The sequence below is a fragment of the Camellia sinensis genome, chromosome 6 (assembly GCF_055761805.1).
Source record: "Camellia sinensis isolate YWXY chromosome 6, ASM5576180v1, whole genome shotgun sequence".
Lineage (NCBI taxonomy): Eukaryota > Viridiplantae > Streptophyta > Magnoliopsida > Ericales > Theaceae > Camellia > Camellia sinensis.
The window spans coordinates 199,122,928-199,148,922 of record NC_138966.1 but is presented as its reverse complement, the minus strand read 5'-3'; the positions used below and the strand labels follow the sequence as shown (position 1 = coordinate 199,148,922).

The following is a 25,995-nucleotide window of genomic DNA, read 5'->3' as shown; positions in this document are numbered from 1 at the left end:
AAGACTAAAGGTTGATTCACAGCTCTATCTAGATATATCAAAGAGATTAACCTAAGGTGAAGATTATTATTATGTACACATGGATTAAAAGCTTTTGGGTGTTCACACATATGGGATTTGATTCTTGACCCAGAAAGCTTTTAAGTTGGATAATTGTTTTGACTGTTTTAGAAAACAAAAATATCATATACCCAAAAGAAAATTTCAAAAAATACCAGCCGACATCGAACTATGTATATTTTTGTGTTCTTTGTTATCTTAGACAAAAAATATATGTTGTTTTATCTTTTATTTTGTAATCAAACAGTTCATTTGACAGTTGCCATGTTGATAGCTTTCGAAGGAATAAAACATGGAATATAGAGTAAGCACAGAGCATATGGTGTGTCAGTCTCCCTTTCTCACTAGAGGAGACAGGCCATGTGGATATCGGGAAATTATAAAATGTTTTCAGAGCATTACGTGCCTGTATTTTTTAACCAATCATTATTTAATATGTCCCTCATATTTCTCAATCACTCAACACAATTACCCACTTACCAATTTTCTCTACCAAATTACGTATTTATATTCCGAGATTACTCAATAATTACCCATAGATATCAATGAGAATATAGTTTTTCTCTATCTTTTACAATCTTTGGGTTTTCTCATGCAAAAAATGGTTCTTCTATGTTTAATGGAATAGGGAATGGAGTGTGAAGTGGGGGGAGAAGATACTTTTTGTATTAGTCCTTGTAAAACAAGAAGCATATACTTTTTTGTACAGTGGAATAGTTTAGACTAGGAACTTGGGTTTCTCAAATAGTTTGGGAAATGGATGGAAAATCCCGACGCGTCAACTATCAAAAAAATATAACATTGCAAATGTGTTTTGTCAAATTTTTAGATAATTTGGTGGTGGATAATTCAATATATATATATATATATATTTATGAGTAATTCTACATGCTTATAAAAAAAATTATAATTTCCATGTCAAATGGTGGGTAATATTAAAAGATAGAAAGAAATAAAACATATAAGAAGCATGCATGGCAAAATAAGAACAGAGGAAGGTGGAGCTCATGACTGTTTTATGTGTTTTTAAACAAATTTTTAATTATTTTTCTCAGTATGTAAAATTAATCTATAATTATCAACTTCTTAATTACTTATTTACTGTTTTGTAATGGATCTTTCTCTCATGAAACATGCCACGTGTCCATAATAGATATTTGTAATGCTTTTAATCTTGGTGCAATCTTAATCCAGATGCAAAAATGTTATCAAAATAGAATAAGAAATTTTTGTGATGTGGAAAGATAAAGAATAATTTTGTAGCGCAATCAAAGCACAAAGAGAAGCATATACATTCCAATTTTTTTCTCCAAATAATTGAGATTTGAGAATTTTGGATAAGTTTTTGAGAATTTCGGATAAGTTTTGTAAGAGCAAACACTACTATAGGGGTGTTTGGCAAGTTGGGTTTGGGTTTTTTTGGGGCTAAAATTCACAAAAACAAAAACAAAAATAAAAACAAAAACAAAATAAAAAAACAAAATAAGTTAAAATAGTTAATAAAACAAAAGGTCACATCAAACCTATGACCATTTCACGTTTTCTCTCACAAATATTACATCTAATCAAAAAAAAAAAAATCTAACCATCTTCCCAAACATAACTATTTTACACTACAAGAAATGTCACTTTTGGCTAACAAAATATTGGTCGCCAAAAGTCACATATTTAGTCGCCGAAACGATTTAGCGACCATAATATTTTGTCGCTAAGCTTGTCGCCTTTACCCTGTCGGCGATAGTATTGACGACTAAAATTTTTTTGGTCGCCGAAAGTGACTACATTTGGCTACTAACTTGTGTTTAGTCGGCAAAAGGTATGTTTTCCGCCACTAATGTATTAGTCGCCGAATGATTACATTTGGCTACTAACTTGTGTTTAGTCGGCAAAAGGTATGTTTTCTGCCACTAATGTATTAGTCGCCGAATGACTACATTTGGCTACTAACTTGTTTTTAGTCGGCAAAAGGTATGTCCGCTACTAATGTATTAGTCGCCGAATGACTACATTTGGCTACTAACTTGTGTTTAGTCGGCAAAAGGTATCACTTTTAGCTACTAAATAATTAGTCGCCGAAAGTACACATTTGGCTACTAGCTTGTGTTTAGTCGGCAAAAGGTATGTTTCCGCCACTAATGTATTAGTCACTAAAAGTGCTACCATAATTTGAGAATAACTATTATAGACCAAAATATTTGGTGGCCAAATAATTTGAGAATAACTATTACGTATTTGGCTACCAAAATATTTGGTAGCCAAATACTTTAACGTGTTTTTTTTTTAAAAAAAATAAAATAAAATTTTCTATAAACAACCTGTACAAATTAATCCATCACTAAATCTATTATTAATACAACCTGTACCCTGTATAAACAATATAATCCATCAACGGTAAATATGTTATCAAGCATTCAACAACGTGCACACATTTCAGTTCCAACCATCCAAAAAATTAATATTGAACGTCCACTTATATATATATTACAAATTTCATAAGAACCATGTCTAATCCCACGTCAAGAATTTAATTCCATACATAATACTGGAATAACCAAATTAATTGTACACTTATAACTTCTGTACCACAACAAAAATTATATTCTATACTGCCACAAAACTATTTTGTACCACGTGCTATGTTAATTTCTACCAAATTAGCTGATATTTACTCTACCAAAAAAATATTTTGTACAAACCACTATATATACGGATAGAGATATAAAAACAATGTCCTCACGTACTTGTCAACAAAAACATATCCACATTTGTATGTCCAAAAACATCTGCAAAAAAGGGGAAACAAATCATTAGTTCGGTGCGTGTAGAGGCACTTCTGGACGACATATATATATCGTAATAATTTCAAACATTAAAAGACAAGGAGAGTAATATTTATTAACTAATGCAAGACATCCAAACATGGACCCATCATGAGTTCTTGTTTTAGCTTTTTAATCTCTAAATCTATCTAAGTAAATTTTAGTACTTAAATGTGAAAGTAAATTGTGTAGGTATTACGAAATTACATAAATTTTGGGTGTACTTACCATTTCATCCAAAAATTATTTGTTATAAAAATGTAAGAGAACCCATCATTAGAGTTTGTCTGGTATCCATAAAACTCACTATGCTTATGTTTTTGTGACCTCCATGAAGCTTCCAGTTAGTGGGTTTATAGATGTAGATATGCTTCTGTTTGTGAATGAGTAATGCCATGGGTTCTTTATAGGCTTATGGGGACAAGAGCTATATAAGATTATGCTTACCTATTCTTCCATCTTACTATCTAATTTTGATACGTATCTTCAATACTTGGCTTCTTTAGTCCTAAGTTCCCTGTTCTGTTGCTGAGTAATTATCCTCCCATCAGCCAAATCTTGAGGCCATGTTATATATATGAACTGTGTATTGTTCAACTGTTGTTGCACATTTTGTAGTGGTGATAGTTAAACTTATCAAATACACAATTGCGCCTAAACCTTAGCTGAACTTTACAAATCCATTGTTCGAATTTCCAAACGATTAGGTCAACAGGATATATCCTTCGTCACATTTAGTTCTTGCAAAGTGGTGCCCCCCGAACCCCTTTTTTCGACTAAGTTTATGATATTTTCAACTCTAACTCCTAACTCTAAGGATATATCCTTCGTCACATATAATTTTCAAAACACCAAGAAATGCAATGTAATTGGACCACAACAACAACAAAAATAACAAAAAAAAAAAAAAAAAACCATACCAGGAGTTCTCAAAGATGAACACTCCCTGAGCAACTAGAAGGAAGCACACAAGACTATTCATCAATAAGTTCACTTATCAGATTTTCCAATTCAAACGAGTCACTCACACAACAAAATTTTGATTCATTGCATTAAGATCAATTTTAAGCACCTTCAGCAAAAAAATTAAGTATTTTGACATCCCAACATCATCAAACATGTCAGCAGTTTGGAACAACTCTAGTCAAAAAAGCATCGGAAAATGCTATATTTAGTCATTTATTTGGTAGAAAATTTAGTATTCCTAACATTATCTAAAAGCATCGCCACACAAAAGCTCCTCAAAATAATAAGGTGGCAACAACAACATGCGTGCACACACACAAGTGATACCTGAGAGTTCTCAGAGATCCACACACCCACAAACCTTAATCAACTAGAACGAAGCGTACAAGACTCTTCATCAATAAGTTCAATTATGTCAGCATTTCTGATTCAAATGAGTCGCACAGAACAATTTTAATTCATTGCATTAAGAACAATTTTAGAAAAAAGTACATTGAAAACTTTCCAAGAAACAGTAGTGGGAGGGGAAAAAATAAGTAAAATAAAACAATTTTCACATTTTCAAAAGTAGTGGATCCATCAAAAGGGAGAATGAAAAAAAACCGAGAATGTATGAAAAAAGAAAAGAAAAGAAAAGAAAAGAGAACCAATAACAGCAGCATTCTTGATCATCTGACCTTTTCATTTTACCAGATATCAAAATGGAAACCAAGAGTAAATGAGTTTTTGAAACTTCTGAATATTTCAATTTCGCAGATTCCCAGCTGGAAAGAGGGAAATAAAATTGAGTTTTTAAAACAAAAATAAACCATAAGCTCTTTCCCTAATTTAAATTATCAAGCAAAATAAACAACCCAACAAAACCAAATAATTTTCATATAAGTTCTCATCCAAGAGCTCAGGTCAATATATAAATCTTTGAATGAGAATATAATGCAAGTATAAGCTCTTTCACATTGCATAAGAAGCAATATTTCTCTTATGCAATAAATGGTTAAGTTAAACACAAAAGTTTCTTGGTTAAAAGGCATATGGGCCCAGTTATATTATAATGCCTAGAAAATCAAAGACCAAACATGGCATATGCAATCAAAGTCATGATCAAACAAACAGGTCAGAATATATATATCCTCATTCTCGATCGAGAAGTCACCATATTTTGAGATATCAAGCTGAAAACCACCCTCACAAATCCGTAGGTAATAGATTTCTTTATCAAGTACAATTTCAATATCAGCTAATAACTGAGCTGTATGCAACCATTCACATGAAACCATTACGCCCTCAATTAAGTTAAAAACTAATATATATATATATATATATACATGTTCTACAGATGCTCACACCACAACAACAGATATTAATACATCAGAGAAGATTAATAAAGCACACTGCTAAGTAAGTTCAATCTAATTAAGTAAACACCTAGTTTGTTATTAATAATAACATCAATAACTCCCAAGGTTAGTAGTTGACTCAAAAGCAGTACTTTCAAAGCCACCTGCAGCATTGATTCAAGGCATGTCCCAACCACCAAGGAAAACCACAGTGCATGGGTGAAGGGAACTACATAGGGCTTGGTTTCTTTTTCTGTATTTTTTTATTTTTATTTACTTTTAGTTTTTAACCTATGGAGAAAGGAAGGGAGAATCAAATTCCACACCGAGCTCATCATTGAGACTAGAACTTCACAAATCACAACTTTTACACGACTAAAGAACTGTGCCTTCTACCAGGTGTAGTATGAAAACAAAGAAATACCCTCTAGTACAAGATTTGGTAACTATGGTTCAGGGCAGTGGTTAAAAAGCCATCTTAAGGCTGATTGTAATAAGTTTATGTTGTTACGTTGGTTGGTGAAAATACATGAAGCTGTAGGATTTGCTTTGGTGTATAAACTAGGTAAAGCTTTACAGCTTAGTAGCACAAGGCCATGAGTTTGGGGTTGTTCTTCATCAACATAGTAGTCGTAGGACAAATGGAGTGATTGACTAGTCTTGTTCAATTTTTATTGTGGGAAATGAAGGACATTAAGAAGCTTAAAGAAGTGCAGAAAATAAAGAGCCAAGAGTTAAGGGCAGTTCATGAACACAGTGGTCATTGGACAACCGAAGAGAACAATTAGGCTTCTTCAATCGGGTTTGTTGGCTTAAAGAAATTCAGAAAATTAAGAAGTAGAACATACATCAATATATAAAACTCACCCAGCAGCAAATTAACAAAAAAAGAGAGAATAAAATAATACTCTATTAACACCTCAGCTGATATGTATCCCTATAATGTCACCCACATTTCTTCCTTTGAATACTCCAAAAAAGGCCAAAAGTAAAGTTGCATACAAGTATTAGTTATTATGTTCCCATTATTGATGTTGGAAAATACTTATAGTTGAACTTTAGGCAAATACATACAGAATAGGCATAGACATACAGAGTCTATATAAACTAAAATTATAGAATATTTTTACTACCAATGAATAACATCACATAAAAAGAAAAAAAAAATTACAATGTGTACACAGACCACAACTAAGCCCATACCTTTGTTTTTACATGATGGAAAGTTGTTTCAATATGTATTAATAAAGACTAGTGAATCTCAGGTGCTTAATTTATGATTTAATCCAATTAATAAATAAACCAAGCATGGCAAATATAAATAGATAAATGAACCAATTAACACACACAAAAAAAATAAATAAATAAGGTTTTAAGTTGTTGGATAAGATGGCATTACAGCATGATTACAGGGTTGGCAATTAAGAAACAAGTTTATGACATTTTCAACTCTAACTCACAACGTAGGTGTCCTATTTTTGTACCATATGTCCCTACATGTCACATTTATCACCGCGAAGCTTCCCGTTACGAAAAAACAGTTGCTCGGGGGCAGTTTTGCATTTTCGCCCTCCGAACCCCTTTTTTCGACTAAGTTTATGACATTATCAACCCTAAATCCTAACTTTTGTGTCCTACTTACATACCGTCTGTCCCTACATGTCACATTTATCACCGGGAAGCTTCCCGTTACGAAAAAATAGTGGCTTGGGGGGTTGTTTTTCATTTTCGGCCCCCGAACGCCTTTTTTCGACTATGTTTGTGACATTTTCAACCCTAACTCCCAAATTGATGACATTTTCAACTCTTAAAACGAACATATTTAAACAAAGTAAGTGTGAAATTAATGAAATTGTTCTTACCAAAAAGCAAACGTCGGATGCCCAACTTAGATTCCCAAGAGTTGTGACAGTTTGGCGACTACGTTATTAAGATGCTCGACCTTTGCATTTGTCTCATCCCTTGCCTTTTGTCCCTCCTCCCGCTCTTTCAACATCTCATTGGATAATTGAATGCGCTCCTCTCGCTCTTTCAACAGTTCATTGTAACATCTCTCGCGCTCCTCTCGCTCTTTCATTAACTCGTCATGATCTTTTTGTCGCTCCTCACGAAGTGCCTCCACCTTAGCTCGCATTTCCTCCATGTCCTTATCGTGTGCTCGTGATGCAAATATGGTAGAGGGTTGTGGGCCACTCCCAAATCCAAGCAAGTACCTTTTCTTTTTTCCAAGCACTTGCATTGAAATCTCCTCCTGTGTCAATGGCGTCCCCGACTCGATGGCAGTCGCTTGTACATTGACCATCTCTTGCTATCATTGCAAATAAATAAGTCGAAAAATACTTTGGCAACATATATGTATTACTGGGTACTAAGTACAAGAAAATATTGAATACATATATTTCCTTGTCACATACTTACATGCAACTCACGACATTTCGGATGGATCCGATCATTCGTTTTCTTTGAAGTGTGGCTGTCCTCATAGAACTTTGGGAAATCCAAATCTCTATTTTTTGCTACCTGTTAACACATCAACGTATAAATCAATGATTTTTGCAGACAGATTTGTTGTAGATTTTTGCAGACATATTAGTAGTTTAAACAGATTAAGCAGATTTTTGCAGACAGATTTGTTGCAGACAGATTTGTATGATAACAGAGTTTTTGCAGACAGATTAGTAGTTTAGACACATTTCTTTGCAGACAGATTTGTATAGACAAATTTTCATTAACAGCTTTGTAAACAAATGTCTGAACAGATTTGGAGACAGATTTGGAAATTTGTTGCAAACAGATTTGTAGTTTATACAAAGTTCGAATTCAAGAAGATTATCATTAACAGAATTATATTTTCCAGACAAATCCTTTGCAGATTTTTTCAAAATGACCACTGCAAAATGACCACTGCTGGATCAACCAAGATGTCATAGAAGTCTGCAGAAGTGGAACTCAGGAAGCATTCATACATGACCAACAGAATCCCCACACATCTGAGATGTCTTACCAGCCATACTAACCAACCATGGCACAGTAACCCAGCTGTAGCAACCTAGTTCAGAGCATACCAGACAATGCACACCAAAAAACATTCATAGATGACCAACCAACCAAGGCACACCAACCTAACTATAGCACATTGCATAACCACTAGTAGATCAGAGACAGGCAGAACAGACCAGACTATTCAACACCATACTATTCAAGACAGCAGTAGAGGACTTAATGCAGATGTTCCAACAGATTTCTGCGAACACATTTTTCAGATTTTTGCAAACAGATTTTCCCAGATAGCCACTTATAACCACTTTAGATTATGTGTATTCTAACATGTGTTGACTTTCTAAAAATAGATTTTTTGTAACAGATTTTTACAAACTGATTGAAACAGACCAATCAGAGTATCACTAACAGAATTTTCCAAACACAATTGAAACAGATTTTTACAAACAGACTTTTTCAGATTAGTTCAAACAGATTTTTGCAAACAGATTGTACGTCATATTTATTCAAACAGATTTTGTCAAACAGATTTTGTCAAACAGAATTGAAACAAATTTTCCCAGTCAGATTTTGCGAGACAGATTTCGAATGAAAAACAGAGTATAGTCCTTGGACAGATTTCGAATGCAAACATCTAGCAAGGGTATCATTAACAGATTCTTTCCACACAGTTTTTTTTGGCAAATAGTAGATGTTTAGTAACAGAGTTCAACATATATATATATATATATATATGTATCACAACATAACATTTTCATATCCAAACATTACAAAGGATTCAAGTTTTAAAAAACATCAAACTCACCATAGTAGCCATTGCGATAGGAAATGAGCGAGACCCATTGGTATGATTGTACGGCAATTGACTCCTATTACTCTTGCCAGCTTTTGACCGTTTCTAAAAATAAGACAAACAGATAAACAATTTTTTGGTAAATACTAAGGCATATCACATTTTCACATAGATGTATGTACTCTATCTAGTCTATTATTTTACCTGGTGAGATGCATCTTGCCATGCCACATCGATCAAATGCTTCCAATTATCTAAACTCACCCCTACAGGCGGATGAGCATAGATGTCATCACGTGGAAGTCCCTCTAACAATTCGAACTCTTGCTTCAAGGTGTACCTCCAATCTTTGTACAACCCATGGGCCTTCTTATTCACAATCTCTTGTGCTTGTAAGTCATTGTGGAAATCGTTTCCAATTTGAAACTTGTCCTACAAGCATAACAAATTGAAATTGTAATCATTAAATAATAGTCTTTCTTATTAGCATACATAATACAATTACATCTTGTGGACAAGTAATATTAGTTACAAGAACTCCTTGGATGACGACAGCTTTTGTAGTCTCATCAAGATCCAGCCATGACCTCACATCTTTCAAAGGGCACAAGGTTCTAATTTGAATTCCTAACTCGTTAGTTGCTGGAGTGGCATACTTGCCAGTCATTGCATTCAACTCACGATCGATGTGAACATAACATTTTTCCCCTTTCTTGGCTCAAATTATTTTTTGTATGCCTTTGTCACGTGTCGGTCCGCGTACACGTAGGGGCTTCGAAGTCCCTGTTAACAAAATAACAACACGAAAATGGGCTACAAATTGGGTACAAAAAAACAATGGCAATGGCAAGTGATAATTGACACATTTGATACACTTTAATCTTACCTACGCCACTCGGCTGCGTTTCAGATGGGGCTTATGTCTCATCAGAATCAACCATTGGTTGGCTAGTGGCATTATGAGATGGTCCCACATTTGATGGGACGGGGAGAACACGAGATGGAGCAACGGTTGATCCTGAAGGAATAGCAGCTGGCGAGTCTGTTTCTGGCTGCGTGAGTGTCTTTTTTCGAAGCCGACCAGTCTTTAATCCAGGAACCATTTTCCAATTTGCCTGATGCCTGATGCTGGAACAGTGTTTTATGTTCTGGATTAAATTTGTGTCACATGAATAAACTAATAAAAATACATCACATGAATAACCTGATAAATATACATCACATGAATAAACTGAAAAATAAACTGATAAACTGATGAATAAAAGAAAATAAGGTGGCAGCAAAAGAAACAAATTGTAGTTTTCAAAAGAAACTCATGAATAAACAATGGATTGGGAGCACACTCTTGGTTATAGTAGTTTTCAAAAGAAACAAATTGTTGGACTTATTGGGATTTAGTGGCAGCAAGCCCCAGTCTGATGCATATTTCAATCTCATATTATCATACATGAAGAAAAATTTATAGCATATCCACCTTGCACCTCCCTATCACAGGGCAATGGACATACGACACACTTCCGTAAATACCATCCACATTGCATGCTATCTTTATAATCATCCACTAGAATAAACAACTACACACCTGTGTCATGACCTTTGCAATTAACAAATTCACCTCTACTACTACATACAGACCAATAAAAAACAAACTCAGAAGGATACCAAGAACAAGAAAATCACAAGTGCAACTTACCAGGGCTTGTTGGATGAGAATAGATGGATTTCGCACTTCCTTTATGCCCTAACAGTGTTGCAATACCAAGAACAAGAAAATAAAATCAGCAACTTAGCATCTTCCTGCACAAATTCAAACCATAACTAATGTTAGAAAATTACAAAATGAGGCCAAAAAGAAGCAAGAGCATTCTAATCAACTCTGAGAAAGAAATCTCATTCGGGCTATCCCAGTGAAATGTTAAAATGCCAATGATGTGGAGAATATAAGACGATGTGGAGAATATCACAAGGTCATCTATGACTCAAACTCTCTAACTGGGCACATACGAGCTAGTTTAAGCAACCCGACTCATTCCTTTTGCACACTTGTTGCAAATACTTTTGCATCTCTATTTATCCTTCACAGGTCATTTCTTTCTTTTTCTTTATTTCTTTTATTTTTTTTTTCATTTTTTGTTATAGACCCTAAGGCTTCTATTCAAAAAATAAAATTCTAAAATCTGTCACTAAATTCTTTTGTCCCAATGCACTTTCAATTATCCATACAAGATCCGATGTCCTAAATTCCCCCCTCTATCTCCCTATCTCAATAGAATTATATTTATATTATTCCTAGCCGTTGAATCATGAGATTCCTACACCACATATTTCTCACATGATTCATTGACTTAAGCATTTTGGGACAATAGCATAAAGATAAAAAAAAAAACAAGATCCTGAGCCAGTCAATTGATCGTGTTTCAAGAATCTTTTCTTGAGATTCACTATATTGTACTTACAACTGAGAGTGTGAGACAGGGACAAGTATGCAGAGACAGTTGAATTTGGGAACATAAGATCCCTCACCTTTTTTAGACCATAAACCCTGAAAAACAGGTGCTACTGGAAAACAACCATGGCCCATCAGCTAACGGCATCAATTTTGAACCCACAAGAGATTACATTTATAGTCAATATAACCATCTAAATCTATCAAAGTAACATCATTGATAGTCATAGCCAGCAGTAATCCGGGACAATGACGCTACAGGAGAAACTTACAGTGTTTACAAACAACAGAACTCTGGCATCAGAAGACAGTGATCGGTGGTCCCTCTACAATCAACCAATTAGATCCTTCACTAGCTCAACAACAAAGAGATCTAGAGCTTTCTGTACATTGCATTTAGTTAGAATCGAGAATTTAGGAGCAGCTGCCTACAACCGCGGTTATCTGGGTTAGGTCTAGTAAGTGCTTTTATAAAGTAGTTGCGGATCTTCGGTATTGTAAGCTGGATCAGATGAGAATACCTACAAAAATTAGAAATAAATAATCATTTTAATAGGCAATGGAAGCACATAGCTAATTTAGTGATGAATATGAAAACACCTTTCGTTTTCATTCTAAAATGAATCAGGATATGTAACATAATTCCACACTTGGTAATCATGCAAGATTGTTTTCTCAATAAGACCACTCACGTAAATTTCTTCTAAAATGATCATCCATAAGACCACTCATTCTAAAATGATCATCCATAAGACCACTCACGTAAATTTCTTCCAACATAATAGGTAACTCATCCATGGGCGGATCATCGATATCTGTCATACATTCGCCACTACCTCAACATTGGTCATTTGATGCACTAGGACGAGACACGGGAACATGTTCCCCATGATACACCCAAGTTAAATACGAAGATGCCATTCCTCTTCGGATCAAGTGCATCCACACAACTTGTCTGCTATATTTTGTGCCATTAATGCAATCGACACACGGACACCTAATGTCATCCTCTACGCCTAAATTTGCCATAGCAAAATCAAGGAATGACTTCACCCCTTGTTGATACTCTTTACTTGTCAGCCTATTATTTATCGTCATCCAACTCTTGTCCATTTTGTCACCTACAACTCACACAAAGATTAACCAAGGAACAAATGAGAACACGCATTTCAAGTTGAGATAGATTATGTTGTTTTTCATTCACTGTTTGGCTTGTCACATAAATCTCTTTTAGGGTGGGACTTTGTGACACGATTTGTTCTAAAACAATGCGTAATTATGGAAGTTAAGCCATTAATCCATCCTCATCATTTTCATGCTCTTCATAGTGTGTGTGCATACATGTTATTTATTAAAAAAAAAACAGTGGCTCGTGGGTACTCGTGAGGTTGAGGTAGTAAAAGCAAAATTTACAACATCGATGCAAACACATGAGCTATGCATTGTTGCAACGGCTGAAATCAATCGTTGCACATCCAATGACCATTTCTAAAAATTTTAAAAATGAAATAAACAAAACACAAGGTGGGGTTTTAGAGAGATCAAAACTTGCAGCTTCACAGGAGAGGACACAACCTTCCATGGACGCTGAAGCAAAGAAAAAGAGAAGATAACATAAAGCACTATGTGTGCCCTAAGCCTAGTTGTGTGCACCACAATCCTTCAAGGGCTCTTGGTGATCTCAATGGAATCAAGAAACACTTTTGCCAGAAAACATGGGGAAAAGAAATGGAAGTGTGAGAAGTGTTCAAAGATTTATGACTTCACATGTTAGTCGGCAATTTCTTGCATAGAAACCATTCAGAACCAGATTTAAATCACCCCATTCAGATTACCAAAAATAAATTTCCAGAAAACTGAATTAAATATTCTGATCAGCAAGAACATAATGATTTTTTATGGAAAAAATTCCATAGCATTGCGAAAGAGATGCGGCAACTGGAAATACAAGAGATGATTATTAAAATATGAATGCATCTCAGAAAGACTTTAGAGAACGTCAACGAAGATATATTTCTCATAAGCAAAAAGATCAATAATTGCACCCAGTCTCAAAGGCACCAGAGGGAAAACTAAGAAATGCAACCCATGATTTAAAACCCAAAAACAAAAAACTAAGGTCAAGGACAAAGGATGAATGTAGCTGATCACAAGTACATAGAAAATAAAATCCATTTAATCTCAAGAAATTATTTTGGTTAGTCAATTCCCTGAATGTTCACTTACAATATTATTATATTCTACAAGCATATTTCAACTTAAAATGCACAGTGACACCAAATGTTTAAAAAAAAAAAAGCATACACAGCTAGGCCAACAGATCGAAAGTCATGATCCATGGGTACCAAGCTACTACTATATGTTCATTCAAGAACACAACATCAGCCGAAGAATCTACAAGGACAATCTAATCCCTGCCCTTGTTTTACCAAAACTATGATCACTGCATCTCTTTTCCAAGACACAAAATATCATACCTCAAGTGTGAATACTTATTCATTTGTTGATTTTTAAATCATTCATATCTCAAGATTCTCAACCTCCACATATTACATCAATTTCATACATTGGAAATGCAACTATGAAGAAGAACAGTAGGTATGTATTAAGTACCTCAACATTCTTACCAAGGCATCCAAAAGCAACGAGCAGCTAGTATATTTACTCAAAACCATAAAAATTCTTCTTTTATATGTACTACTACTACAAGACTTTGCCCTAGTTTATGTAGCAAATGGCTTGATTCACCCCAAGCATTGCCCTAATTTTTAATTTGAATCATATTTCAATAACAATGCCCTAATTGAGGGCATTTCGTACTTCATATTCTCTGTGTTTTGACATATATATATATATGTAGATATATATATGTATATATGCATATATATATGTATATATATGTATGTATATGTGTGTGTGTGTAAACAGAGACAGATAGAAACAGAGGGAAATCGAGAGGGAGATACAGAGAGAGGGAGTGACAAATGCGAAATTCAAACATACCTAGGAGGGAGTTTGGGGGATGATCCAGTTCGGGGGAGTTCGGGCGATGGAGACTATTCCTGTAGAGAAGAGGGCAGAGGCGTGAGTGTACATATGATTTGTGTATATAATCGAGTATATATGGAATCAAGGTTGTGAATATATGATTCGTGTGTGTGTGTGTATATATATATATGCATGTATGTGTGTGTGTGTGTGTGTAAACAGAGAGAGAGAGAGAGAGAGAGAGAGAGAGAGAAAGAGGGAAACCGAGAGGCCTTGTGAGATGTTTAAGAAATGGAGAGGGAGATACAGAGAGAGAGAGGGAGATACCTGGGAGGGAGTTCGGGGGATAATACAGCAACTCTTGCGATGGAGACAGAGCAGTGATAGAGGCGGGAGTGCGAGAGGGAGGGAACTGGGATACTTTTGCAATGAAAATAGAAGAAAAAAATATTTATTACCGACCAAAAACTATTTTCTTCGCTAATATATATTATGAAAAAGTAATATTCCCTCCACAATTTCGTGGCACGTTTGGCTACCAAAAACATAGTCGGTGAAACTGCATTATTTGGCAACCAAAATCCAATTAGTCGCCGAAACTAATTATTTCCAAAAATAAACTTTTGGCTACCAAAATTTTGGTCGCCAAAGGTAAAAATGTGACATTTTTTTTATTTTTCGTTTTCATTCGACAAAACGAATCGAAAAATTATAATTTTTTTCTAAAATTTCAAAAATAATTCAATAAAGATAAAAATTAACAAAAAATAGTAAATATTTGTTGCTTATTTTGAATTTTTAAAACATATATATTTCTTAGATTCAGCTCGAAAAAATGAATTATCTTAAAATAGGTGTTTTTTTAGATGTTGCCCAATGGTTCATGTGATACAAAAATAAAATTTAAAATATTAATTTATTATCTTAAAAGAAAATAGAAGTAAATGTTACAAAGTTTCTATACAGATTCAAACCAATGTTTTAAAAATCGGACCGGTGAGCAAATCGAACCGTGACATAACAAATATATTTAAATTATATTTAAATAAAAATATAAGTAATAAAATTATAAATTAAAAATATTAAATTATCTTAAATATTTGTCTTAATATTTTTTTTACTGAAAAATATAATAATATATTTTAAAATATTATATTCTTATATTTTATATTTTCTTATATTTTTATATTTTAAAATTTTATGACAGATATATTTTAAAATATTATATTCTTATATTTTATATTCTTATGTTTGCTTATATTCTTATATTTTAAAATTTTTCTTATATTCTCATATATTCTTACTAGTGTATGCCTGTGCCTGCAAGCACGGTGTAAATTAAAATAAGTGAATAAATAAATAAATAAATAAACAGGGAGGAAAAAAAGGAAAGGGGGAAATAAAATAAAATAAAAAAGAAAATGAAGAATGTGGAATCATGGGGTCATTCGTGGATTATTTATGAGATAATGGGAAAGGTGGGTGAGAAAGAGAAAAAGAAAAAGTAAGAGAAAAAAATGGGAAAGTGAAAAATGTACACATAGCATACATCACAGCCGTTTTGTAATTTGAACAAATCTGAACTGTTCAAATGTCTTAGTATACTAAATAATATATTGAAGATTCAAAAACCCTCCTGTTCAGGAATAATCTAAATAATTCCACTTATTTGATGAGTATACTTATTTATGTCTCATTCTTTTTCTATTTTTCTACACATTTTTTTATAAAAAAAATTAAAAAATACACTAAATAAGCAAATCTCAAACAGCTCTTTAATATTTATTTTTCTCATATGAGTTGTTATTCCAAAAATGTTTTCATTCATTTGTTAGTAATTTTTTTATCTCATTTGAAACGGTCAACTGTGATCAAGATCTTGTCTGCTTTTCTCTTTCCAACTCTGTAATTCACTTCTCTCCAATACATAGATCGACTGATATATACATATATATATATACACATTTCCAGAGACATATGATTTTCATTTTTCTTCTTCTTTCTCTTCTCTAGGATCCCCAAATTCCTCATACATATACACACACATTTGCAGAGATATATTATTAGCGAAACTCACAGCTGTTATGTTGCTGATAAAATCCACCCTTGTTCTGAGAGGATTTATGAAACGCTGCATGAACTCTTTCTAGCGATGAAGGGAGACACTAATTTTACAGATTTTGAATATTTTATGTAATCAGGACACTGCATTGTGCCTAAGTTCTGTGGTGGTGCAACGGACGGAGTGACTTGAAATATAAGAATATTTGAGATTAAAGAAAATTGACTTATTATCTTCTTTAATTCAAACTGTCATCATCAAAATTAAGGTCAATTATCATCAGGATTGCCTCTAGTCTATAAAAGTGGATCAGGCATGCAGTCTTACTATAAGCCTCACCTCAAGTCTCACTCAAGTGATTTAAATTGTTCATTTTGTAAATCCATACGTATAAATCATAAATCAAACATAAAAAGAATCAAAATAATCGTAGCCACATTATTTCATCATTTAGTCAAAAATAAACATATAAACTTCATTGTAATTTTAAAATATGCATTGCATTGCACCAAAGGGAGAAAGAAATCGCATTATAAAATGGGTCAAAAGTATTACATATAGATATACAACAACAATCTTACATCCCACAAACAAAGCATTAACAGCTAGCCTCATAATACAATGATAACAACAAACAAAGATGTGCAGGAAATCTATCCAAGAGTACTTTGGCAAGGAAACCTATATATTCTGTGACACCTCGAACGTTTAGTCAAGTCCATATAAATATTTATATTTATATATAATTATGGTTGCACGTGATAATAGATTATTACATGAATAAATGTATAAATCTAGAATGGCGTTGGGTTATTAATTAGGGATTATTATTTGAGGCTAACTATAAAATTTATAGTACAAATAAAAATAAAAATAAAAATAAAAATAAAAATAAAAATAAAAATAAAAAAAAGAAAAAGAAAAAAAGAGGGAATAAATAATAATATAAACAATAATAATAATGGCTATGGTAATAAAATAAATAATTAATTTTCTGTTGGTATGTGTTAATGTGTAATTTAATTAAAAATTAATTTACTTATATAATTATATTAAAATATTGGGTCAAATGTAATTATCTTAATTGTTGGGTCAAATGTAATTATCTTAATTGTTATCCTAATTAATTCTTAAGATAGGTATGAATCTCGGGTGAATCAGAAATAATCTGGGGAGCGATTCGAATCGGCCACGTGTCGGCCAATCGGTGGACTCATCTCACTATAAATAGTGAGAAGTTGTTCAATCTGTGGAAGTAAGAAACAGAAAAGAAGAAAGGAAAAGAAAGAAAGAAGAAAGAAAGAAAAGAGAGTGGGAGAAGTACGTAAATAAGTTGGGTTAGTGGAGTAAGGCTAAGGGTCACTATTAAGGTGAGTTATATTATACCTTGAGTTACCAAAATGTATTTTATTTATGTTTTGACTTACCAAAATCTGTTTTATACAAGTTATATTTTATTAGTATATTAATAAAAGTTATGTTTTATAAAGATTTCAGTTACGTGGTTTTATTTCTGAACCCTATTTGCTTAAAAGGAAACTCATGGATATGTTTGTTTTTATTTTAAAGAATATTTGGCTATAACCTTATGTGAAAATATGTTTTGTGAATACCACCACGGGAGTCCCATGCCTTGGGGGACTTAAATAACCATTGGCTTAGTGATTGACCACTTTGTAGCCCAGTGTTTGTCATGGATCCATTGACCAGTGTAGTGCTAGTCACTTAGTGATGTACCGTGGTTATAGTGATTATTTCAGTTTCTGGCACTTAATTAAATTATGTATTCAATTCAACTCAATTTATAATGTTTTTAGCTTAAATAAATATCCATGGCTATTTTGTGCCCTCATAGTATAATATTTCTCACTCTGCTATGTGCTTATAGCTGTTACCCCTTTCAGGTGACGAGATTTAGCGGGATCAAGATGGAAAATGAATCGCTATGTTATTTTGTTTTTTTTTTAGATTTCTGTCTTCTATTATTAAACTCTTGTAATACTATGAAGCTCCAATGACTATGCTTATCACCTTTAAAATAAACAGTTGATACCCAGTTACTTATTCTAATTTATTTAAATTATCCGTTTGCGTTGTAAAATTTTCCGAATTTCCTTATTTTATTTCATTTATCTTGTTACGACATTAAACCCTTGGGGTACCGGGTTTGGGTCGTGACATATTCGATGACTCTGCAGCATATCAACACTACCATAAGATGCTAAACTAAAGAAAGATCTTTGTCTTTCAAATACACAATATTTCCTTGGTATTTTCCTGTCTCCGTACTTCACAAAGCTTCTCCTATGAATTCTTCATAGGATCAAAAATAGGTGTATCCACCAACTAATAAATGGTCTGAGAATCTCAATGCTACTCAATTTAACAATGCAAATTTTTATTGTCAAGGAAAGTGTGGATCATGGTGTCAGGTCAAAATTTGCTTCCAGTAGTGAATGAACATGGGCAAGATAAGACACCTTGTAATCTGGCTTAAATTCCACATCTATGTATTTGGGAGAATCATACCTCCCTGTTTTGTCAAGCAAGCATGTAAATGCTCCCGCTCGTTTCCCACAAGCAACCTGCAAAGACCAAGTAAAGGAGCTTTAATTTACACAAAAGCATGTTTTGATTCAAACAAATTTGATAAAAGAATGTGAAATTAAAAAATATATATATACAAAAATAGCACCTCAAAATGAATCAGAAATGTTCTTAACAAATATGGTGCAAATGATGGAGAGAGAAATAGAGCAGAACTCACATCATCTTTAAGGTTATCCCCAACCATCATTACTTCATTAGGTTGAACTTCCCAAACGGAACAGATATGTAACAGTGGTGCTGGAAGGGGATTGATATATATTTAAGGGGTTCATCTCAGCCATCTATTTAAATAGACAAATGAATCATAGTCATTGAAATGTCTTAGTAGGACAATTGTCTCTAACATATTTTCAAAAACCGTTTTGTCTTATTATATAGATATTGTAAAATATACTTAATTTTTTTTTGGGACTCCTGCATGACTAACTAGGCACTAATCAATTTGATTTAGAATTTTAGAACATGCAATATGTATATTTTGTCATAGATAAAGACAGGTGAAGAAATCACGTGTCAAGTGGATTTAATTAATTTATTATGCAGTTGTAACTAGTTTATTATATTAAAGTAAACCTTAAATTAATTTAGAAGATGATAGCCTAATAAAGCCAACTGGCTTTTACTACTTAATTCAATAAATCTAATTGTTTTATTCATATACCTACTACTAATGGGAATTCATTTTTATTTAATTAATAAGCATGTTTCATTTTCATTTTTATTTTTATTTTTAAAAAAGAAGTTTATTTCAATTTTATTTTTCCAATTTAAAAAAAAAAGAAAGTCAAATTTCAAGTGGATAAAATGTCATTGTTAACAATGTTTATGAACAACGTTGTTAAGATTTGACAACCTTTTCATAAAAATAAAAATAAAATAACTATTTTGTTTAATCATTTTTGGCGACCAAAATTTTGGTCGCCAAAGATCAAAAATAATTTTTTTTTTTTATTTTCATTCGGCTACCAAACAATTCAGTAGGCAAAAGTAGGTCTACAGCGACTAAAATGAATTTTGTCGCTGAAAAGATATTTTTGGCGACCAAATTTGGTCGCCAAAGATCAAAAATAAATTTTTTTATTTTCATTCGGCTACCAAACAATTTAGTAGGCAAAAGTAGGTCTACAGCGACTAAAATGAATTTTGTCGCTGAAAAGATATTTTTGGCGACCAAACTTTTGGTCACCAAAGATCAAAAATAAATTTTTTTATTTTCCTTCGGCTACCAAACAATTTAGTAGCTAAAGGTGCCTCTACAGCTACTGAAAGTATTTTTAGTTGCTAATGGAGATATGTTTAGCTACTAAAATATTTTTTAGTGGCCAATTGTAATATTTTTAGCTACTAAATTTATTTTAGTCGTGAATAATCAACATTCCCCTACTAAAAAAAATTAGTAGCTAAAAAGTTGACTTTTGCCAACTAAAATTAATTTTGGCACTTTTGGCGACTAAATTTGTTTTGGTAGCCAAAACTGGTCACCAAAAATGTGTTTTCTTGTAGTGTTAGTATAGGAAAATAACCTACTAAAATATCAAACTTCCCAAACGAGGCCACTAAAAGTAGTTATTCAGTATTATTGGTAGCATTGATGTGATAGTGTAACAAATACATTAGAATTTTAAAATTTTTGTAAAAATTAAGGATTAAAATATATTTGTGATTTTGGTGGGTGCTATAAGAATTTTTCCTGAATACGGCTTAATGTGGCTTATACATGATTATACTAGATTTATCTCATTAAGCAAGATACATATGTACACCAATTAAATGATGACTAATTGTTGATGAATGCACCTATATAGAGAATGGTGGAAGGGTAAGACAAGAGAGGATCGAGAATAGAATTGCATCCAGTCAAACCACATAATTTAAAAGAGTTTGGAGGTTGGTTCAAAGAATGGAGTAGTAGACCATGAATGGACGATCGTTTCTAGACAGCAAAGAAAGCCTAGAACATCCTCCACCATCTTTATAGCCAACATTCCAGAGCTGTTGCAAGTGGATTCCTTAAAGGGCATTTTTCAAAGATTTGGTAAGATTGTTCACGCTTCAATTCCAAATAGAAGAACCAAGCGCTTCAATTCAAGATTTGGCTTCATCCAATACAAGAGGCTAGATTCAACAGTAAAGGCAGCTCAAAAATTCAACGGAGCATGGTATGGTGAATATAATCTTATTGTTAAGCCTGCCAAGTTTGATAGACCACCATATCCCAAGCATTTTCAGGCAGAACAAAAATAGAGAGTTCAATCTTATGATGCACGTCATCACACTTCAATGCATCTGTCAAGAGTGCAAAGCCACAACAAACTCTACTATGCAGAAATTGTGAAAAGCAATTTGCAAGCAAATGAACAAGCTAAAAGGATTCAAGTAACTAAGCCAACTATCAAAATTCATGCAGAGGAAGTCGGAAATGAATAGCTCTATAGAAGTGTAGTGGTGAAAGCAAGTCTTCCCCTTGCAGATCAATCCATATTGGCCTCCTTCTCTCCTGAGGATGCTAAGAAAATTCAGGTGCATGTAATGGGTGGCAAATCATATGTCCTAACTTTTAAATCAAAAGAGGATATGAGAGATAGAATCGAAAACCGTAAGGAATGGTTTAATTCACGATTCGAGGATGCACAAGAATGGTCTCTTTGGAAACAAACCAATCCTAACATAAGAACATTGTGGATCAATTGTTATGGAGTTCCACTGAATCTCTGGAACTTCAATACATTCAAGAGCATAGGAAGAGTTTGGGGTGAAGTGATCATGGTTGATGATTCCACATTGAAGAACCTATCTTTTTAATGTGGAAAAGTTATGATAATAACAAGTCATTTCGAGGTCATTAACCATGTCATCGCTTTGGTCTGTAAGGATGGTGAACAGGTTATCTGAGTTGCGAAGGAATAGGTAGTGAACATTCATATGCCAAAAGCTGTTAGCGAATTTTCTAGGCAAGAAGACAATGATGTGGCTGATAAAGGAGCTGACTCGGATGATATGAACAATGTGCACCCAACATGGGTCGAACAGCATGGCATCAAATCTCCACAGGGAAAAAAACTGACTATCCAAGCTAAAATCCTAACTCACAGGGGACAACCATCATTGTATGGAGAACAGGGCTGTCAGAGCACGCCTATTGCAAACAACCATGCCATTAAGGAAGCTGAAAAGTTTACTAATTCAAAAATTCAGGAGATGGGCCAAATTACTATTTGCAAAAATAAACAAGTGGTTTCTAGACCAATCAACCCAATGCTTCTTTTGAGCCCATCCTCTTCTGACTCATCAACCCATTTTGTTGCTAACTCAAAGCATTCTCTTTATCAAGCGAATCACTCATATAGAGCTGGCCCATCCCACACAAAAGTGATCCATCAGGAGGATCTTAACCATGCTTAAACCCATGTTATCACCCTTACCCACACACTTGCCCCTCTTATCATCCATAATCCCAAACCTCCAACCCTCAATCCTCAATCCTCATGTTCGCAGCCATTTTTCTTCCTCTTTTCATTCTCTTCCATCTCATTCGGACCCCATAGAGAACACCTCTCTGTCATTCGTCCCATATTCACTTCTTTCTTACTCTAATAATCTCAAAACAACCTTTAGGCCCTCTGAAAACCACTAGATTGAAACAGTTAATGGAACTTCTAAACCGCTCGTAGGTTTATCCAAAAGGAAGAGCAAAAGGAAATTTCTACAACATGTGCTTGGAAATGTTGCTGCCAACAAGATCCGTAGAAGAGGGGAACGGAAAAAGGTTGGAAAAGCTACAGCATTCTGTTCAGCTGCAGCAGCTATTTCGCTTTCAATTTCTTCGGATGCCATTACTAATCGGAATCAAATTATTCTTAACAAAGCTTAGACAGTGTGGGAAATTGGGAAACTTCCTGGGTTGAAAAGTAAAGAAGATGATGATGAGGTTGTTAGTAAACTCAAAGAGCTCCATGATCAGAATGAGCTTCAAACCAATAGAGCAGGAGGTGAGAGGATTTAATCCTTGGCACACACAGGTTATAAATGGATATATAATAATGTTTCCTGTGAAGATTATCTCTTGGAATATAGGGGGATTAGGGAAAAGGGAAAAGAGAAGAGGAGTCAAAAATTTGATCTCTCAAAGAAAAATTGATATTCTGTTCCTCTAAGAAACAAAGATAGAAGTAATTAATAGCCAGCTCTGTCACTCAATATGGCCATATAATGATCCGGGCTTTGCAGTAGTAAAAGCCGAGGGATCCTCAGATAGTATTATTTGCGTTTGGGACAGGTCATTATTCTCAGTTTGTGAGTGCATCCAGAGTCCAAATTTCATACTACTAAAAGGTATGATTTCCTCAGATTTTGATTAATGTTTATGCTCCAAATGAAGCCAATAGAAGGAAAATTATGTGGGATGAATTGTTAAGCCTTGGAGCTAGGTATGATCTACCATGGTGCATTGGGGGTGACTTTAATGAAATTATTAGAATTGGGGAAAAAAAAGGTTGCCTATCAATCTCTGCTAGTATGAAACAATTCAGTGAGATAGTGGCCAATCTGGATGTCACGACCCAACCCCTGCCCCATGGGATTAGAGACGTAACTGGCCAGTAATCCACAATTACCAAAGGCTTGCTGAATAATAAATAGTATGGGGCTAGCAGAAGCTAATAAAATCGTAAATCATCGTCCAATGAGCTATGAACTAAAATGAATAAACACACCTTATATACATCACTGTACAATCATCCCATATCTTATTACATCATATACATGTACCAAAAGCAAACACAATACCCAATTAAGCATAAGACCAAAAACACTTTGCTACAAGTCACTTAATCACTTTATAAAAGGGTAAATTCATATTCACCCAAAAGCCTTAGAGTTAAATCCAAAAAGAACCCTGAAGAGAGGCACTACAGTTGGCTTGACAAACTAGAAAGTAGGTTGACGCCCTTAACCCCTCTCTTGAGCTAGATCACCTACATGACAGACATGAACTGCGAGCTAGAGCCCAGTGAATAACAATGTATAAAATACAAGGTCAGAGATAATAACCATTTGAACAATACAATCAAGTCATATAGCAGTAACATGTACATTAAATATAGCAATCTTGTGGAACCACCGGTTCATATACTAGCTCTTCAAATCAGGTTCATATAACTCGATATCTCATACGCATCTGGCCATGGTACTGTTACACCCAGGCAAGGGCCACGTGTACATAAGTCGTGGTATTCTTACTCCCGAGCAAGGGCCACATGAACGTAGACCACGGTATTATTACCCTCAGGTGAGGGCCACATGAATTTAGACTGTGGTATTATTACCCCCGGGTATGGGCTACATGAGCGTATTATATAGAGTGGGTTCACGTATTCAGTCAACATATTACTATAGAACAAACTTTAACGATGTCAATAAAAATCAAAAAGAATTATAATTCAAGCATAGTTTCACTACATTGTCACTCACCGTTAGTCCCGTGTAACACTTGACTTTGATGTGGCGTTTGACCTACGTAGGTACATGGAAGCATAATGGTTCAATATTCAGTTAGTCACTAACTTCTCCGTTACTTACTTGTTACTAATCATTTAACCCGATCCTTTTTATTCTTCGTTTCATTTTAAATTCATCCCATGCACATGCACATGCACATGCACATGAAAATATAGTTGAAAACCATGCAATTGGAGGCCCGGAAGTCAAAGAAATCAAAAGAAAAATCAATCTGGGCTGGCCCTGTTGGCCGTACGAGCGGTGGCCCCAGTCGCATGTGCGGTGGTCTGGCTGCTTGTGCGGTGGTCTAGGCCGCACGTGCGAATGAACTTCAGTGTGCAAATTGGGCCAAATCAAGCTTGGCCTCTCAAGCGATGGCCCAGGCCGCTCAAGCGATCTGGGTGAAAATTCAGTTCGAATTTCTACTGCATATGGAGTTTTTTCCCTTTCCAGAACCCAATCTCATTTACATAAAAGAAGGCTCAAAATCACTTCAAATTCACATGAATTGAATACTTGCAACTTTAAACTATTAAAACAAGGCTCATAACCCAAATTAGATCACAAAAACATGAACTTTGAGTGTAAAATCATTCTCAATAGAAAGTGTGGTTTCCAAAGCTAAAATCAATACAATTTCTCTTTAAATTTTGTGGAGTCATGCATAATCCTACATGGAACAACTAAAATGATGTCACATGGGCTCCAATTAAAAGCTATTTCCTACAATTTTCATCTTTAAGGTTTTTAATAACCATTAACACAACTCCACTTTTTTATTTAACTTATTTCATGATAGAGGCCACCTTATTTCGTAAGATTTAGGGAGAATTTCTTACCTTTGCTCAATTCCCCTTTTCCTCTTTTTGAACCCCAGTTCTTCCTCTCTTCCCCTTGTTGGCTCTAGAATACTCAAGTCCCTCTAAACTATCTATCTCTATTTACCTTTATTGATGAGTAGATTAATTTTTATATTGTGAGGTGGTGGTGGTGGTGGCGGTGGCAGCGATGATAGTGGTAGTAAAATGATGATAATACTTGTGGGGACATTTTTTGAATAACGAAACGTGGCCAAGTTGGCACCAAAGTGTTAGCCGAGGTGCCACGTGCCCTAGTCATGGTGCTGAGGTGATCTCGGCTAGGCCGAGGTTATCTGCGGAGATACCGGAATCTGAGATGAACGGATAAAGGACTAGAGTCCTAAAATGGGAAAGGACCTCAGTCTGGATAAGGATAAAGCTCTTAGGGAGTTTATCTTTATCTATTGGAGAGTCCAGGATAAGCATTAAGCCAGAGTCCAAGAGAAGCTAGGCTTCTACAGGGATCGGGTAAGTGCTGGCTGTAAAAGAAGGGCACCCTCGTGGGTCTAAGGTATGTTTTTTATATTCTGCCTTGTGAGTTAAGCACAATTGGCTATC

General features: G+C 34.3%; 1 protein-coding gene and 1 long non-coding RNA gene across 3 annotated transcripts in view; both read right to left on the bottom strand.

Moving 5' to 3' along the window:
- Positions 1–10,423, bottom strand: part of LOC114284557 (uncharacterized) — a 55,482-nt gene extending 45,059 nt beyond the window's left edge. The window contains exons 1-6 of one of the 2 annotated variants that reach the window (XM_082875827.1): positions 9,862–10,418; positions 9,180–9,758; positions 8,988–9,080; positions 7,601–7,702; positions 7,045–7,490; positions 2,561–2,843 (exon numbers count right to left, since the gene is read on the bottom strand). In XM_082875827.1, coding sequence (XP_082731953.1) covers positions 7,071–7,490; positions 7,601–7,702; positions 8,988–8,999 — 534 coding nt within the window. In that variant the 5' untranslated portion in view covers positions 9,000–9,080; positions 9,180–9,758; positions 9,862–10,418 and the 3' untranslated portion in view covers positions 2,561–2,843; positions 7,045–7,070. Of the gene's footprint in view, positions 1–2,560; positions 2,844–7,044; positions 7,491–7,600; positions 7,703–8,987; positions 9,081–9,179; positions 9,759–9,861 lie in introns of those variants that run through there. The other variant, XM_082875828.1, reaches the window with a different exon arrangement.
- Positions 10,424–14,420: 3,997 nt separating this feature from the next.
- LOC145792506 (uncharacterized) lies at positions 14,421–19,318 on the bottom strand. Its single transcript, XR_014331903.1, has 3 exons — positions 19,239–19,318; positions 19,001–19,056; positions 14,421–14,483 (listed from the first exon to the last, which is right to left on the bottom strand). It is a non-coding gene; the product is annotated as an uncharacterized LOC145792506 (long non-coding RNA).
- Between the last annotated feature and the right edge of the window lie 6,677 nt (positions 19,319–25,995).